The sequence below is a fragment of the Acipenser ruthenus genome, chromosome 10 (assembly GCF_902713425.1).
Source record: "Acipenser ruthenus chromosome 10, fAciRut3.2 maternal haplotype, whole genome shotgun sequence".
NCBI classification, from domain to species: domain Eukaryota; kingdom Metazoa; phylum Chordata; class Actinopteri; order Acipenseriformes; family Acipenseridae; genus Acipenser; species Acipenser ruthenus.
This window is the reverse complement of record NC_081198.1, coordinates 42,816,135-42,834,116: the sequence shown is the minus strand read 5'-3', so window position 1 is coordinate 42,834,116 and position 17,982 is coordinate 42,816,135. Positions and strand designations below refer to the sequence as shown.

General features: G+C 37.8%; 1 protein-coding gene across 1 annotated transcript in view; it reads right to left on the bottom strand.

The window, feature by feature from the left end:
* ly75 (lymphocyte antigen 75) overlaps positions 1–16,458 on the bottom strand; it is a 31,491-nt gene extending 15,033 nt beyond the window's left edge. Inside the window, exons 1-17 of the mRNA XM_034010758.3 lie at positions 16,262–16,458; positions 12,657–13,025; positions 11,927–12,100; positions 11,236–11,400; positions 10,643–10,753; positions 10,040–10,180; positions 9,433–9,621; positions 9,099–9,256; positions 8,330–8,440; positions 7,668–7,756; positions 7,244–7,410; positions 6,900–7,099; positions 4,986–5,128; positions 2,818–2,890; positions 2,404–2,475; positions 2,186–2,309; positions 540–575 (exon numbers count right to left, since the gene is read on the bottom strand). Of these exons, the coding sequence (XP_033866649.2) occupies positions 540–575; positions 2,186–2,309; positions 2,404–2,475; positions 2,818–2,890; positions 4,986–5,128; positions 6,900–7,099; positions 7,244–7,410; positions 7,668–7,756; positions 8,330–8,440; positions 9,099–9,256; positions 9,433–9,621; positions 10,040–10,180; positions 10,643–10,753; positions 11,236–11,400; positions 11,927–12,100; positions 12,657–13,025; positions 16,262–16,352 (2,413 nt within the window). The 5' untranslated portion in view covers positions 16,353–16,458. The remainder of the gene's footprint in view (positions 1–539; positions 576–2,185; positions 2,310–2,403; positions 2,476–2,817; positions 2,891–4,985; positions 5,129–6,899; positions 7,100–7,243; positions 7,411–7,667; positions 7,757–8,329; positions 8,441–9,098; positions 9,257–9,432; positions 9,622–10,039; positions 10,181–10,642; positions 10,754–11,235; positions 11,401–11,926; positions 12,101–12,656; positions 13,026–16,261) is intronic.
* Between the last annotated feature and the right edge of the window lie 1,524 nt (positions 16,459–17,982).

Below are 17,982 nucleotides of genomic sequence, written 5' to 3'. Positions count from 1 at the left end.
ATTAAAAAATGTATTTGACCAGAACATTATTTTGTTTCATAACAGCAAAAATAAATAAATAAATCCCTCTAAATTATGTGACAGACAATTGTCTGCCATGGTCACAGTTGTCAATTATCATAAATACAAATAAAACATTATTTACTATTATGTGTATAAACATGCACTGTATACTTTGAATTCTAATTAAATGATTATTATTTATTGGCCGACGCCCTTATCCAGGGCGACTTACAATTGTTACAAGATATCACATTATTTCTTTTATTTGCATACAATTACCCATTTATACAGTTGGGTTTTTTTACTGGAGCAATCTAGGTAAAGTACCCTGCTCAAGGGTATAGCAGCAATGTCCCCCACCTGGGATTGAACCCACAACCCTGCTGTCAAGAGTCTAGAGCCCTAACCACTACTCCACATTGCTTCTAAACATAATAAATAACAGAGACCAACTTCATATTTTGTAATTAAAAGCTAAACCGCCTTAATACTGTATTTAAGAGAAAAGCAGAGGAAAAAAATAAATAAAAACTTACCAGGGTTATACCAATCAGGCATTTTTGACTTCACACCTGTAATTATAGACATATAAAAGTTAACCTGCCAAGTCATTTATGTTTTACATGTCTGTTTATATGTTGTTTATTTGATGAGATTGATAAGATACCAAGTTTGGGAAACAAAAAAGACAACATTTCCTTGTATCAACTGATAACAAGAAGCAACCCCCTGACACAATGAAGTTCAACTCACGGACCCACTTCTCCACCCAGTACTGTACGTCTGCACAACTTCTTTTTTTTCATTGCTTTGTGCTTGTATCAGATATGCATGTAAATGCACATTTGTAACAAGCAGTGTCAGTCTGCCTCACTGAGAGCAAGTATTTCTTTGGGGAGGACGTCATTCCACAAAAATCTTAAGCTCTTAATGTCAATTAATCCATCTCGCTACCTCATGGGCGACAATGGTAAGAATACACTATTTTACTGTGCCGGTCACTGGATGAGCACTGAAGCACCTTATCATTCAAAATATGTAGTATTGGAGTAATTTAATATGTTTTTATGCAACATTTACAACCCTATCAGCCAATCAGATCGCAACAGCATACACAAACTTCGAAAGAGTGTGAACATCTGGGAGAAGATCCATTAAGATGATCGGGTCCGGTTTACACTGTGAAGAAACCATCGAGTAACAAGAAGCGAGACATGCATGAAGAGTACAATAGACTTGACATTGAAGGAAGGAGGGGAGTTGCAAAGACATGACTTTGTTGCAGAGAAAAATGTCCATGAACTGAAGGAACATGTACAGACGTGCTCAAATTTGTTGGTACCCCTCCACAAAAAACAAAGAATGCACAATTTTCTCTGAAATAACTTGAAACTGACAAAAGTAATTGGCATCCACCATTGTTTATTCCATATTTAATAGAAATCAGACTTTGCTTTTGATTTTTTATTCAACATAATATTGTAAATAATAAAACAAATGAAAATTTTCCTCTTGCGGCCGTGCCCAGGGAGGTTGGCTACAGTTCCATGGACCTTAAACTTCTTAATAATATTTGCAACTGTTGTCACAGGAACATCAAGCTGCTTGGAGATGGTCTTGTAGCCTTTACCTTTACCATGCGTGTCTATTATTTTCTTTCTGATCTCCTCAAACAACTCTCTCCTTTGTTTTCTCTGGTCCATGTTCAGTGTGGTGCACACAATGATACCAAACAGCACAGTGACTACTTTTCTCCATTTAAATAGGCTGAATGACTGATTACAAGATTGGAGACATGTGTGATACTAATTAAAGAAACTAATTAGTTTGAAATATCACTATAATCCAATTATTTATTATCTTTTCTAAGGGGTACCAACAAATGTGTCCAGGCCATTTTAGAATATCTTTGTAGAATAAGCAATAATTCATCTCTTTTCACAGCTTCTTTGCTTTATTCTATGACATACCAAAGGCATGCAAGTATACATGATAAAATAGCTTTTAATTTCATCACTTTTCAGGAGGAATGAAGCATTATTTCAATGAGCTGTAAGGGTACCAACAAATTTGAGCATGTCTGTATATTTGAGGTGCGTTTGATATATACAGTAGTGCCATAAGCTTACTTTGTAGAACGTGTGAATTCAGATTGGCTTGCCCTGTTCTTTTCATTATTTACCTCGTGGTATCTGACAGATCCACTCCAGTTTGGCACCACAGTGAAAAGGTTTCAGGTAGAAGTCCTGAATCTTGTGGGTTGGCAGCATAAACATAAATAAATTTCCCATTTTGTGCTTCATAGTCTGTGTTAATTAAAAATCAAGAATGTTTTATTATTTGAAACTGGCACTTTAAAAATGTATAACTTAAGTCTATAATTACATATAAATACATCACCTTAAAGGCAACACAGTCTCTAACAAGATAGTCATCTTCGTGGAACTCATTCAGTAAAATAGTTGATGAAACCTAAAATAAAAATATTGAAATATATTAATTGTAATGATGACTTATATAAATTTGACCAGTGTTTGAGGTTTTAGTTACTGTTCATTTATTAAAAAAATATTATTTAGAGCCCTACATCATGTTTTATGTGCACTTGAGTTACAATTGCAAACAACACAGTTTATGTCCAATTATCACTCAAAATAATATGCATATATTATTAATAAATATTAGTAAAAGTAATTTTAGAAATTTGGAACTGTAAAAAAGAAAAAAGAGATGGACACTTTTTGGAGATTCAGTGCCATATCTTCTCAGAATAGATTTCATAGAATGGTTAGTAGAAGGAGAAATTGTACTTACTGGTCTGTTGTCGCTCCATTCCCAATTATTTCTGTATCGCTTATTTAATCCAATCCAAAAAAATCGATCATCACTAATCAGAAAGAAAGACAAAGAAAACATTAAAGGTTCTAGATTAACTTGTGGTTCTCTTAGGAGAAAACAAAGACACAGCTGTGATAGTGACAGAGTCTGAAGTTTCACTATTAAAAATGAATATTATCATTTAAAATATATACAGTACTGTGCAAAAGTTTTAGGCAGGTGTGAAAAAATACTGTAAAGTAAAAATGCTTTCAAAAATAGACATGTTAATAGTTTATATTTATCAATTAACAAAATGCAAAGTGAGTGAACAGAAGAAAAATCTACATCAAATCCATATTTGGTGTGACCACCCTTTGCCTTCAAAACAGCATCAATTCTTCTAGGTACACTTGCACACAGTTTTTGAAGGAACTCGGCAGGTAGGTTGGCCCAAACATCTTGGAGAACTAACCACAGTTCTTCTGTGGATTTAGGCAGCCTCAGTTGCTTCCCTCTCTTCATGTAATCCCAGACAGACTCGATGATGTTGAGATCAGGGCTCTGTGGGGGCCATATCATCACTTCCAGGACTCCTTGTTCTTCTTTACGCTGAAGATAGTTCTTAATGACTTTCGCTGTATGTTTGGGGTCGTTGTCATGCTGCAGAATAAATTTGGGGCCAATCAGATGCCTCCCTGATGGTATTGCAGGATGGATAAGTATCTGCCTGTACTTCTCAGCATTGAGGAGACCATTAATTCTGACCAAATCCCCAACTCCATTTGCAGAAATGCAGCCCCAAACTTGCAAGGAACCTCCACCATGCTTCACTGTTGCCTGCAGACACTCATTCGTGTACCGCTCCCCAGCCCTTCGGCGAACAAACTGCCTTCTGCTACAGCCAAATATTTCAAATTTTGACTAATCAGTCCAGAGCACCTGCTGCCATTTTTCTGCACCCCAGTTCCTGTGTTTTCGTGCATAGTTGAGTCGCTTGGCCTTGTTTCCACGTCGGAGGTATGGCTTTTTGGCAGCAAGTCTTCCATGAAGGCTACTTCTGACCAGACTTCTCCGGACAGTAGATGGGTGTACCAGGGTCCCACTGTTTTCTGCCAATTCTGAGCTGATGGCACTGCTGGACATCTTCCGATTGTGAAGGGAAGTAAGCATGATGTGTCTTTCATCTGCTGCAGTAAGTTTCCTTGGCCGACCACTGCGTCTACGGTCCTCAACGTTGCCCGTTTCTTTGTGCTTCTTCAAAAGAATTTGGACAGCACATCTGGAAACCCCTGTCTGCCTTGAAATTTCTGCCTGGGAGAGACCTTGCTGATGCAGTATAACTACCCTGTGTCTTATTGCTGTGCTCAGTCTTGCCATGGTGTATGACTTTTGACAGTAAACTGTCTTCAGCAACCTCACCTTGTTAGCTGAGGTTGGCTGTTCCTCACCCAGTTTTATTCCTCCTACACAGCTGTTTCTGTTTCAGTTAATGATTGTGTTTCAACCTACATATTGAATTGATGATCATTAGCACCTGTTTGGTATAATTGTTTAATCATACACCTGACTATATGCCTACAAAATCCCTGACTTTGTGCAAGTGTACCTAGAAGAATTGATGCTGTTTTGAAGGCAAAGGGTGGTCACACCAAATATGGATTTGATTTAGATTTTTCTTCTGTTCACTCACTTTGCATTTAGTTAATTGATAAATATAATCTATTAACATGTCTATTTTTGAAAGCATTCTTACTTTACAGCATTTTTTCACACCTGCCTAAAACTTTTGCACAGTACTGTATATTTTCAACAGCTTAATCAATGACTGAACTCTGAAGGAAAGGACACAGGATGTAAAATGACTGGTTGGACTTATCGGGCGCCTGACCAAAAGTGGCCACTGAAGCACAATAAGGCAAACTAGCCTCTCTCATGCCTAGCAGAGCAAAGACCACTGCAGCGCTCCATGTGGGCCTCCAGCCAGCAGGTGGAGCCAGCTCCTGGAGACTGGATATGCTCAAACCCGGAGCTTGGGGCTACTTAGTCTAGTTCACTCTATTTTACATTAATGGGGTTGACATCCTGCAATTGTCCATGGCACAGGAGATTCTACCAGCAATTATTATGGGCTTTGACAGATACAGACGGACTTGAAAAATTACCTGATTATATCTCTTAGCGCATAGTGAACAGATTGCACTTCATCAAAATTTTGAAAGCTTGGAAGATGGGCACCCAGTGATTCACAAAACCTTTCTGCTTCCTCCCATGTTCTTTTTCTAGATATTCTTTCATGGTGGAATGTCTGAAAAAAACAAAACACTAGTATTATATGATATTTCACTTTCAAGGCCTTTATCACTGAAAAATGAAATTAGATAAAACCTTTCTCCTCACACTCCAAAAGTAGAATAGCAGCCACACAGTTAAAACATTTTTTTTTAAACAGTCTATATGTTAAGGGCGAAACACGGTGGTCTGGCGAGTCTAGTTTTGTCCGGGCCAATTTAGTTTCACCAAGGGCTTCTGGGCGAATACGAACACTTTTTTCGGCACTTGCCCACGTCCAATCGGGCAAATCTAGATTTGACCAGATCTTGAAAAAGATGACTGGGCGAAACTCGTTTTTTCAACAGTTTTCACTTACGGGGCTAGCCCGGGTGAGTCAAGTTTCATCCAGCGCTTCAGAATCGATGCTGGGTGAATCTGGTTCGCCCATGCCATTCATTTGGGCGAGTCTAGTTTCGTCCAAAGCTTCAACATCAATGTTGGGCCAATCTAGTTTTACCTATTCCAATTATTTGGGTGAGTCTTTGCATTTCTACACTTTCCCCTGCCAGCTTCCACGTGCTTGTTGGGGTACCTGCCTCGCCTCCACCTGACAACAATGTAGCGACTGTGTGCTGGGTTTCCAGCGGCGGTGCTGAAAAGGCAGGACATCAGGGTTGGTTTTAATAGCGGTTAAAACCACTCTTTCTATTAGCTCTCTCTCCAAAAAAATTAAAAGTCAAAAAGTCTCGCTCCTCCATACGCGCAGGCAACACACAGGTGGGTAAAACTGTCATTAACTCAATTAGTCAGTACCTCATAAAGCATTACAAGGGGACTGAGTGGAGAAGCTACTAGAAAGTTATAAATCAATTACATAGTGCTAGTCGACAATATATAAAAAATGTGCACTAATCAAATCAAAGTGTGCAATTATAAAAATGAAACATACAAGTAACAAATAGATACATGAAATATAACAGGGGCATTATTGACCCTGTTACAATCTTAACTATCTTTTAATGAAGACCAAACAAATGAAGATTTGAACACGAACAATTAACATATTATTTCTCTCTCTGTTGTGTGTGTGTGGCGAGTTTGCCTGCACTTTACTGTTTCTCTCTCTCTCTCTCTCTCTCTCTCTCTCTCTCTCTCTCTCTCTCTCTCTCTCTCTCTCGTGTGACAAGTTTGCCTGCGCGTATGGAGGAGCGAGACTTTATGACTTAACTTTTTGGGAGAGATCGCTAATAAAGAGTGGTTTTAACCGCTATTAAAACCAGCCCTGATGTCCTGCCTTTTCTGCACCGGCACTGGAAACCCAGCACACAGTCGCTAAATTGTTGTCAGAAGGGGAGGCGAGGCAGGTACCCTGGCACGCACTTGGAAGCTGGCAGAGGAGAGTGTAGAAATACAAAACTAGATTCGCCCAAATAATTGGCATAGGCTAAACTAGATTGGCCTAGCATTGATGTTGAAGCTTTGGACGAAACTAGACTCACCCAAATTAATGGCATGGGCGAACCAGATTCACCCAGCTTCGATTCTGAAGCTAGACTTGCCCGGGCTAGCCCTGAAATTCAGTGAAAACTTTTAAGTGTCCAGCTTGTGGTTTAGGCGTATATATTAGTGTTCAGTAGCTGACTTTAAAAGTATGAATGTGGTAATGAAATAATGTGATAATTCGATGGTTTATTCTGTAGATATCAAAAAGCAGTCAGCATGGGTATAAAGCACCCCTGACAGTGATGGCCCTGGATCTCCATTGGTTTTCTTGCAAGAAATCGCCTGATTTTCTTTTCCCCTACCTTGTAACAATAAAGAAGGTCTTTTCCAGAATACCATCCTTCTTGGCAGGAAGCATTGGGATCGATTTCTGGTTCTGGATTTGTGTGATTCCCGATAACCTTCTTATAAATAGCCATGGCTTTGAAATTTTTACAGTCTTTCACTTCCCACTTTCCAAGAGACTTTCCTGCTGACATTACAACACATCCTCCAAGAACATCTGCAATTAACAAGCATTCAGAACAATACTCCAATGGTTAAATACACTTATTGAGCAAACATTGTAAATAACAGTGTTTTGAGCTACATATTTTCTCGGGTTTCCTTGGTATTAACTAACTTCTATTCAGTTTAATACAGTTACCTGGCTGATACATGTTCCAGTTGGTGAATGTCACAGGCTGCACGCCCTCTTTAGTTATCCATTCATACTGTCCATTACTGTTTTTATCCTGAAGGCTTGTCCAAAAGTACTTGTTATCATCTTTGCTGTATTTTCTAATAAGGCTGTTTATAAATGCTTGTTCAAACCTGCAAGGTTTAAAATAAAAATTAGTTTTAAATGCAAACATATTCAACCCTACCACAATAAAACAGTATAGCATAATACAGCATAACCACAAGGCACTAATGCAACTATAAAACACACTTAAGCATGCTGTAAGTTGTAAGGAACACAACACAAGAAAAACATGTTTCATATGCTTTGATTGAGCTGTTTATGGCAGTATTTATTTAATGAAGTGTACAAGAGTATAAAATCCTATCTTAGTGTCAGTCAGTATTACCTATTAGTTATTGAAAGGTTAAAACTTTCTTGAAAGGACACTTCATTCTTATCAACCTTATAGCAGGAATCACCATGCCTCTTCCAGTCCTAAAAATAAACATAAATCACACTTTGTATTTTACAATATAATTCATATAACAGACCATCAATAATGTCAATGTCATTGTGTTCATTTCCATCCAGGGATTGCAGTATTTAACCGGGAACTGTTATCATATATATTTTTTTAGCTGACTGACATTTTTGACAATATACCATATCAATTATTGCAAAAGAAAAATGAACAGAATATCAGGTACTTTTTAGCCTTTAAAATAAAAACTGAAAGCTTATTCTGCCTCCATTAGATGTCATAAACAGTGCCATCAAAATAATAATAAAAAAACAATGTACAACAAGAATTATAAATAAAAGTATGTAAAGTTAAATTAAAATAATATATAAAGCAAAAACATTTTTTAACCAAGCATGATTTTTGAGACAGTATTGAGTGGTAAACACAGAACCACATATCTACCAAATACTTTGATCTTACAGCACCATTTATATTTTACTACTCTGTACTTAGGCCTCTAAACTCAACAGTTCTGGCATACATGGCAAGGATAGAAGTTTAGGAGTATAAGAGTGTATTATGCCAATTCTGGGATAATGGATTACCCCGTCTGTTGGGCAGCCCTCGTCAGACTTTGTGTCATTTTTCACTTCACCTTTCTTCTTACATACGAATGGCAGCTTTTTGTCACATGGCACGACCTTCCAGTTGCCAAGCTAAATATTAAAAAAAGATAAAACAAGTTTACCTTTGAAGAGTTTTTAACCTCTTCACACATTCACTCTTCTTTATAGTGCCTGCATGGCCCAAACTTACTTTCAGTTTCTGTTTGACGGTTTCAAATATCTTCAGAACTAATTTCCTTATTTTAAAATGCTAGCTTATATAAAAAAAAGAAACCGCACGGGCGCTTTCATATCACTTAGTACTGAGTGCAATAGCTTGTTTGCTGGAGACAAGCGTTGGGAACTGAAACAAACATAGTAGACAGATTATTTTCTGTAGTTACCCAGCAACCAGATTGATAGAACTGTATTTATAAACATACAATATACATGGAAAACTGAAACAGATTTCTCATAAAACATCCACTAAAGCCAGAACAAGCTGACCGAATGGTGTTTCGTTGTGTTTTGTTTGTTCCACCAACACGGTTAGCAATACTAAAGAAGTTACTTATGGCAAAAGCAAAAATGATTATTTTGCAACTTAATATTAACATTGAAATATCTAAATATTGTTCCAGCCTTTGAATTGAAATTTGGATTATAGGGATGAAAATAATCACCAAAACAACAACAACTCATACCATTTCACAAAAAAAAATATTAAGTGCAAAAACAAATGACTGACTGTTTTTTTTACACACAATACCTGTTCTGTATATGCCACACAGTTGGGGGTTTTGTTAAAGGGAACACTGGGTTCATGCCAGCTCCAGTATGTAAATGTTACAGGGGTCCTATCAGTCCACTCAAACAAGGCTGGGGATTGGTTATTCATCAGTCCAGTCCATACATCTCCCTCTGTTTCTACACAGGTAAAAAAAAAAAAAAATTGAGTACATTACTGTACTTGAACTTTGTACCTATGCACATAACAATATAAACATTAACATTTGATTCTGATAACTGGAATTGCACTCTGAGCCCAGTTAGGCATTTATAACAGTCATTAGTCATAAGGCTGCGTTGTAGACCATACTTACTGTTATGCAGCTTGGTGATAATCAACTCAATGTCCTCTAAAGAGTGGATGCTTATTAACACGCCTCCTTTTCCCTTGCATGTTTTAACTGCCATCACTTGGGTGTCCGACTCATTTACCATCATATAACAGTACCCACTGTACGGGAGCCAATCCGATTCACAGCTAGTAATCTTGTATTTCCAGGAGTCTACAATAACACCAAGCGAGGAACTGTTAAGTTGAAAGTTTTTTTTTCTTTAGCTAAATAAACATTTTAATAACCACCCTCCCCAAAAAGCCTATTTTATAGTAAGTTAAGTCTACTTTGTTGCTGTGCCTACAGGCTATTTGTTTCTTGTTATCTAGTTCCTTAGAAACACGATCTATGTGCAAATGGACCAGTAGGACCTGTTTAAGAACTGGCAAGAGCTATAACATTATTCATATTTAGGTTGTAAGGACTGTAAAAGCCTCAGAACGTAAAGAAGTAGATAGAAGGGCTACACGGACAGTAACAGAGTAATGCATCTGGAACACCAAACAAAATAAAAAGGGTTTTGCTGATCGGTTATGGTGTGGTTAAATAAGCTTAGCAAAGGTACAGTACAAAGACAAGAAACACTTACTTTCAGTTTCTGGTTGCAAATCATTAACATTTTTTTTACAGATGTACGGTAACTTGCTTTCACAAGACAAACTCTCCCAGTTACCTTCAGAATCCATTATGCCACAGCTTGACTCTTTTAAGAAAGACAAGCTTGGCATCCCTTAGGAAAACAAAAGGAACATTATGTTTTTATTTTCAGTTGCATGTAAGTCAATGAACCCCTCAAACATTATAACAATGTCAGCTCGTTATTGGTGTCTATAATATTTGTGACACATGCCACTGGATATGCAAACTTATTTCACTTCACACATTAGACAAAAACAAAGCCCAGGATTGCTAGTTTAAAATGAATTATAAAGAACCCTTTCAGACATCTGACTTGTTATCCATACCCCCGCATAGTGGGGATGCTGACCTTCATAATAATAGCTCTTTCATTCATTGTTTTCTAGTTATCTATTATTTATGGTATTCACTTACCAAATACAGATTGTTTGACCACACAGTTTGGCAATTTCAAGAAATATTTGGTTGACAAAGTTCAGTAAAATGATAACAGAGTAACAAAGCAAAACAAAAAAGTAGCAGGAAATGGACATATCTAGAACACGTGAATTACCCCGTTTCCAATTGACAAAGGCAAGCGGAGAATCATCAGACCACTGCCATCCAACAGCTAAATCCAGCTGGTTTAAACCAATCCACACATAGTCGGGATAGCCCTCCTTTCCTAGAGGCAACACAGAAATTTAGCTTGGATTAAATCAGGTCTGACACAAGTTACAAACACAACAGAGACCACTGCTTACGAGAACCTGACATTTATCCTGGTTAAATTTGATTCAGATAAATAAGCTCATAAATAATAAGATCCTGGTCTACTGAGATATTGGAACTGAAGGATCACTTAAACATTATCTGTGTTTCCTCAACAAGGAACCATTTATATAATAAATGAAGTAACCAAAGCATGCAGATGGTATTCATGAACTTCTAATACTTTTGCTCAAACTCTGCTCTGTGCTAAAAAAAAAAAAAGTCCCCAATAAGCAGGCATCGCTCTCACTAAGGGTTAAAATAGAAGGCTGGCATGAATTAAAATGCCTGTTGTTGCTTACTGCTAGCTATGAGTCATGAACTTGAAAGCAGAAGTGAGGGAAATTCCGGCTAGCCCTGGTATAAATATACTGCAAGCAAGAAATGCTGGCCTACCAAGTACGTAGGGGAGTTCAGTTGTGTTAGAAACACTGAGTAAATCCCCCCCCTGACTCAGACAAGACACCCGAGCCTCCTTCCAAGACAGGGACGACTGGAAGTTAAACTGATAGCAGTGTTCAGTCTCAGCTTCTTGATTCCACAAGCGTTTACACCCAGTTTCTACAGTATGAAGAGTAAAAATAACATGTGAGATTTAAGACATACGAAAGAGTGTAATACAATACAAAACAATTGAATGCTGTGATATGGGGGGTGTGCAGGATACAGACTGCCAAAAAAAAAAAAACCTTAAGGAAACATTTCCTCAAATACAGTGTTGTTGGTTAAAAGAATGGGATATATTAAAGCTTTCAAAAGGAAAGCAGCAACATTTCTTAAAGGTATATCCACATGAATATTTTCCTCAGGGAAATACAATGCCATTGTGAGGTTATAGTACTGGTTAAACGGCATACTGGTGTTACAGTATTACGTTTGGTGTGTTTTTACAGTGTGTTTCTTGCACAGCACTTTTGAAACTTTTAAAAACCGTCTTGTCTTAAAAGAATGCTAACCAATGGTTTCTTTTCTTTTCTTTTGTTTCTTAATGTGTTTGGAGTGAGTTTGGACTACAAGACAAGAAGTACAACTACTCAAAAAAAATGTACTGTGCATTTAAACCTGAAGATCAGCAAATTATACTTGCCTGGTTTTAAGCAGATTCCCCACTTCTTCTCAGTATCATAAAGTGCAGTTGTGGCACACCATTCCATCCCTTCCTCTCTTTCATCTGAGGTGCAGTCATGGTGCCACGTTCCATTGTATTTAAATGGGAATTCACAAGGCAGCCCGAAAGAATTACCACGTGTTGTGTAGACCTCTGCGGAGTAAACAGGAACATTTCATGAAATACAAGTACAGCAAGTACAGTAATAAATACATCTAGTGCAGAAGGCATAATTATCCCCCGTTCACGGTACACTCTCCCCTGCCAGCCTCAAGTCCGGCCCGGACTTGCTCACCAGGCTACAGTCCGATGAGTGCGTGCCAAGGTACCTGCGTCCACTTCTGACACCAATGTAGCGATCTCAGTTAACACAGACAGGCGCATCACATATGGTGAGGCAATCCACACATAGGCGGAGGGCAGGCGCGAACCTGGCACGTCTCGCATTAAAGCATAGCGCCGATACTGCTGTACGAAAGAGCCAGCTCCTTTGTACAGCGGTATCGCCACTATGCTTCAGTGTGGATTGCCTCGCCCTGTGTGATGTGCCTGTCTGCGTTGACCTATTTCACTACAATAAAATACAATATAATATAATATCATATAATTTAATCAGGGTTAAGTTTTGGTGTATATAAACAGTGGAGATCACTGCACTGTAACTGTATTTGTTTTACTGTATATAAACCTCATTGAAAAGGATACTCACCTTCGTAAGGCTGATGGCAGATGCTGTCAGTAGAGTTGTCTTTCGTCCAGGTATCGTTCGAGTTCAAGCTTGCTGTTACAGAGCCACCTGTGGCTGACAGTCGATACTGGGATGCACTAAAGAGAAAATTCTGAGCGCAGCGCCACCATAGCATCACATGGGCTGTGTCACACTCAAACATTCCAACTGCATTTTCACTAAGGTCAAGCCCAAGACACTGCATCGACTGAATGTTATAAAGCCGGTGTCTGGTCCCCCACTTCCACTGCATTGATGGGGAGCTCTTGCATTGTACTACTCTCAGTTGAGAGTCTTCAACTTCAAGGCAGCTATCTTTGTGATTGTGATGAATAGTAAAACTGGCATGCCCTGGAAATACAAAGGAATAGAACAGTTATATTTCTGCACTGTGACATAACCCAAACCAAACACCACATTTCCTAGCTCGACACATCAGCATGCTGATAGAGCTGGGTGTGTAACACAGGAGAAACAATGAACAATTATTTTCTTTGTATTGCAGACTAAAAGGCTTTTGTGTACAAAGCTTGCTGAAATTGAAGCAACCATTCTAAACATTGGAGTGTTTCCAATGCCAAGTAAGCATGTTTAAGTTTGAACTGAAAGAACACTTGTCAACCCCATTTGATTGGTGCAAGTACCTGTCAACCTTGTATATTGAGTTTGTGTAACCTGTACTGTCTGACAGGACACTTTCTCATTAGAAGATGGTCCTAAAGGACTACCAGTATTTACTGTTTGGATTATATGGCTTCATTCAGGGTTGCCCAATTGGATGGAGAAGAAATATTACAGGATGCTATGGGAGGGATGCAGGTGCGTGGCTAAGTATGTGAACAGGGCTACTCAGTCCTAAATCCTGCTATTACAGACAGGGGATTGCAGTAACCACACACCGGCCATGACTTCTGCAGACATTAAATGTTTGTATTAAAAGCAAAAGTTGGCAGAATGAATATTACTTGGGCAAGAATATTAAAAATGAGATCATCCAGTTATTAAAGAAACAGAGATTAAGGAAACGGTACTGTCAATGCTCAAAACAGCAAAATACTACTCAGTGGTTTGGGATTGCACACCTGAGATAACTAAAATCGAACAAATGACTCTGATAGTTAGATTTGTGTCAGTGAATGAAACCTGCGACAATGTGGCAGGCAGTGTAAACATCCAAGAGCATTTTTTGGAATTAATTTAATTAAACAATTCAGCGGGGGCTGGGGACTGAATTACTTCTGCAGAAACTTTGTGAGCTGGGACTTGACATTGCAGACATGAGAGGACAGGGCTATGATAACAGAGCCAATATGAAAGGCAAAAACAGATACAAGACTTGAATCCACAAGCTTTTTTTCTTCCGTGCAGTTCCCATTGGCTTAATTTAGTGCTAAACAAAGCAGCTAATTGCTGTATGGAGGCTAATTGATGTATTTTCAGTCAGATACAAAACACATGCATTTTTCTCAGCTTTTTTTTCTAAATCTTACAGTGAACCCACTCAGTGAAACGAGATGGGAAAGTCGGGTTGAAGCAGTGAAGGCAATCAGGTGTCAGCTTGGCAAAGTGTATGATGCCCTTCTCTCCATGGCAGAGTAAACCCACTGGAAGCAAAGGTGCTAAATCCCGGGCGGTGGCAAAATCCATTGCGGGTAAAATGCTAAACTTAAAATTTGTGTGCAGCTTAGTGGTTTGGTACGACATATTGTACGAAATTAATTTAACAAGCAAAAAGCTACAGGCATCTAACTTCGACCCCAGTCAAGCAATTGAGCATTTGGACACAACAAAAAGGTATCTTCAAAACTATCGGACAGACCAGGGCTTTGCAGGGGCACTGACAAATGCAAGGGAGTTGGCAGAGGAACTTAAGTGATGGCTGCTTTACCTGAACTACGAATTCGATCGCGTCAGAAAAATAAACAATTCCACAACGATGCAGATGACGAACCTATCAATGACCGCAAATAGAAATTCAAGGTACATTTTTTTTAAAATCAATTACTGAACTCTGCTTTTCAATATTCAATCAGTGAAAGAACGTTTTTCACAGCTTCAGGAACACAGTGCTGTGTTCAAAATGATGTACAACATCCCCAAAGTGTCTGAAATTGGAACACACGACATCCACCAGTGGCACGTTATTTAAATGGCTCTCACACACAGAGATTCAAAAGACGTTGATGCAGTTAAATTGTGCGACGAGCTAAAAGCTCTGTCCAGAAGAATGCATTTGGGATCCAAATGTAAGGATGTATTGGAATACATTTGCAAAAACAATATGTCTTCGTTTTTTTTCCAAACGCATTTATTTCCCTGAGAATTCTATTAACACTGTCGGTCACCGCTGCAAGTGGGTAGCGCAGCTTCTCGAAATTTAAACTTATCAGAACTTATTTGCGGTCAATAATGAAACAGGATCGGCTGAATGGACTTGTGAATTTCAACTGAACATGAACTAGCCCAAAACCTTGACCTGAAGGAAGCCCTGCATGCCTTCGCAGCAAAAAAGAAAATGATGCTGTCATAATCGGTAAGTGTGTATGTATTTCTTACTTAAATAACTCAGAAATCATTTTGGTATGTCAGTTTTCTATCTGTTCAACTCCACCAAACAGCAGTTTACCAACTTTTTTATTTACCACTACACGACTGTTTGTACTGAATACAGCACCAGTATATTTCCTTTCATTGAATATATTAAGAAAAAAAAAGTGTCCGTTTGTGCTCCAGTCTTGGTTCTTTCACGGTTTATGAAATAAAACACTTTATAGTTCAAACCAGGATTGTGAAAAAAAAAACAAAACAGTGTGACATTTTTTTTTTTTTTTTTGCTTGATAATATAGGACTGTAGCATTTTCACTTGCTTACAGTACTGGTATCCTAGATACTTTCTCATAAATCAATGTATTTACAATGTATTTATTTTGTGGATAGGAATTTGACTTTGCTGGGCCTGTAAAAAAAAATGTAATGCACAGCGAATGCAATCCATTAAGGCCATATATAGTAGATATAATCATAATTTCAAATGTACTTTTTCCATATTATGATATGAAGAAGGGTAGGAACCCCCATTTATCCTGCTTGTAAATAACACACACACACACACACACACACACACACACACACACACACACACACACACACAACCACCTATGCCATGACAAACCAGAAGCCAAGCAAACAGCATGACGCTTTATGACTTGCATCTGGATAACTGCCAGAATCTGAACCTGCAGTTTCATTTGTACTCCTAAAATGGACAGTTTCGAGTTTTCTTTTTGCTGTTCTTTTACTTTTTTTTTTAAATATATTAACACAACGATTAAAAAATATACTTAACTTCCAAAACAGTTTCCACGGTACGATACATTTTTTTTTATAATTCAGCAACGTACCCTGCACAGTTTCAATCGTCTCCCAATAATGGCATGAATAAAAATGTTGCCATGTACATGTTTATTTGCTTTCACCCAAAAGTTCACTCTTCCGACTTACACAAAAAAATAACCCTTATAGCTTCATTTAATTAAAAAAAAAGTTTGCAGAAATAGCAAATAAGTAGCAAATAAATAACTCTTACCTAAGTTTCCAGAAGCTGTAGTTTCCAAAGTAAAAGCTGTGAGCCCCAAAATTAAAGACGAGTAAAAATGATAAATAAGGCGCCTGTCCATGTTTTAAAAAACCGCACCTGCTTTAATCTGTAACTGAAGACATCAGAGCTAAGTACTAATGTACACACCCTCTGTTTACTGACAGACTAGTGCAGTGCGCCACCACACCTCAGACGTAAACCATAATAAAATATTATTGTACTACAATTTGTTTCCATTGGACGCTTTTGTTGGATCGTCACTTGTTGCTGGGACAAACAGACCATTTCACGTTCAGATGACTCGACTTCCATGTTTACTGCAAACGCTGCAGACTAAAAATCTAACTATCCATATTTATTTTTAAAACATTTAGAAACATTTAGTCCATATTTATTTTTAAAACATTTAGAAACAAAATGAAAATATCAGTACAAAAATAAAACACATGTCAGTGACATACATGCCCAGTCACATCTAATTATAACATTATATCAGCAACATTAAAAAGTTGGAGCACTGACCTACACAAACTGTAAGCACATCTTCAAATGTAAGTTTGACAAGCACAGATGCCCACAAATCACTTGTTATACAGTTGTAGTCAAAAGTTTACATACCCCAATGGAAATTTATAATTTCTAGAAGTCTTGATAACAAAGAATTTTAGGAAGAATCTTTTGTAGCAAAAGTTTTGCTTTTGTGGATGAGAAAAAAAAGTTACAAGAATGCTAATTCAAAAGTATTCATACCCTTTGATGCTATGATAATATTGTCTAAAATGTGCTAGAAATTTCAATATGATAATGCAGAACCTAATTCTAGAAAAGTCTAGAAAATGCTGGATTGTAGGTGAACATTCTTAGAGAGTATAAAAGGGTTAGGCATAGGATGATTGCTGTCATTACCAATATGTCAATATGGGACAAAATAAAGTGCTATCTGAAGACAGGCTGAAAATTATTTATTGTCATAAAGCTGGAGAAGGATACAAGATTTCCAAGCATTTGGGTATCCGAATTTCAACTATTGTTTCTTTTATGAAGAAGTACAAGACTCATGATACTGTCACAACGCTGCCTCGGTCTGGAAGAAAGAAGGTTCTTTCACCAAGAACAAGTAGAAGAATTGTGAGGAAGGTTAATAACAATCTGAGATTGATTGCCAACGATATTCAAAGTAAATTGGCTGCAAGTGGGACTGGGGTTTCCATTTCAATCATAGGTTTAGTATTGCGTGGTTAAGGTCTCAATGGGCTACAAAATTTGGTTTAAAGCGCAACTGAACTTTCCAACACGACAACTATCCAAAGCACACATCAAAATCTACTTCAGAATGGTTAAAGAAGAATAAAATCAAGGTTATGGAATGGCCTTGTCAAAGTCTTGTTCTAAATCTGATTGAGACTCTTTGGTATGAGTTGAAGAAGGCTGTGCACAAGAGAAGTCCTCGGAATTTGAATGAACTGGAACAATTTTGCGTTGAAGAATGGTCAAAAATCACTGAATCATCATGCCAAAAGCTCATTGACAAATATCCTAATCATTGAAGAGGTTATTATTGCTAAAGGTGCCTCAACTAGCTATTCATTTCATTTTCCTTGTCAGGGTATGAATACTTCTGAATTACCATTTTTGCTGAAATAAATAATTGTAGACATCTATTTCTTGTAACTTTATTTCTTCATCTAAAAAAAACTAAACTTTTGTTT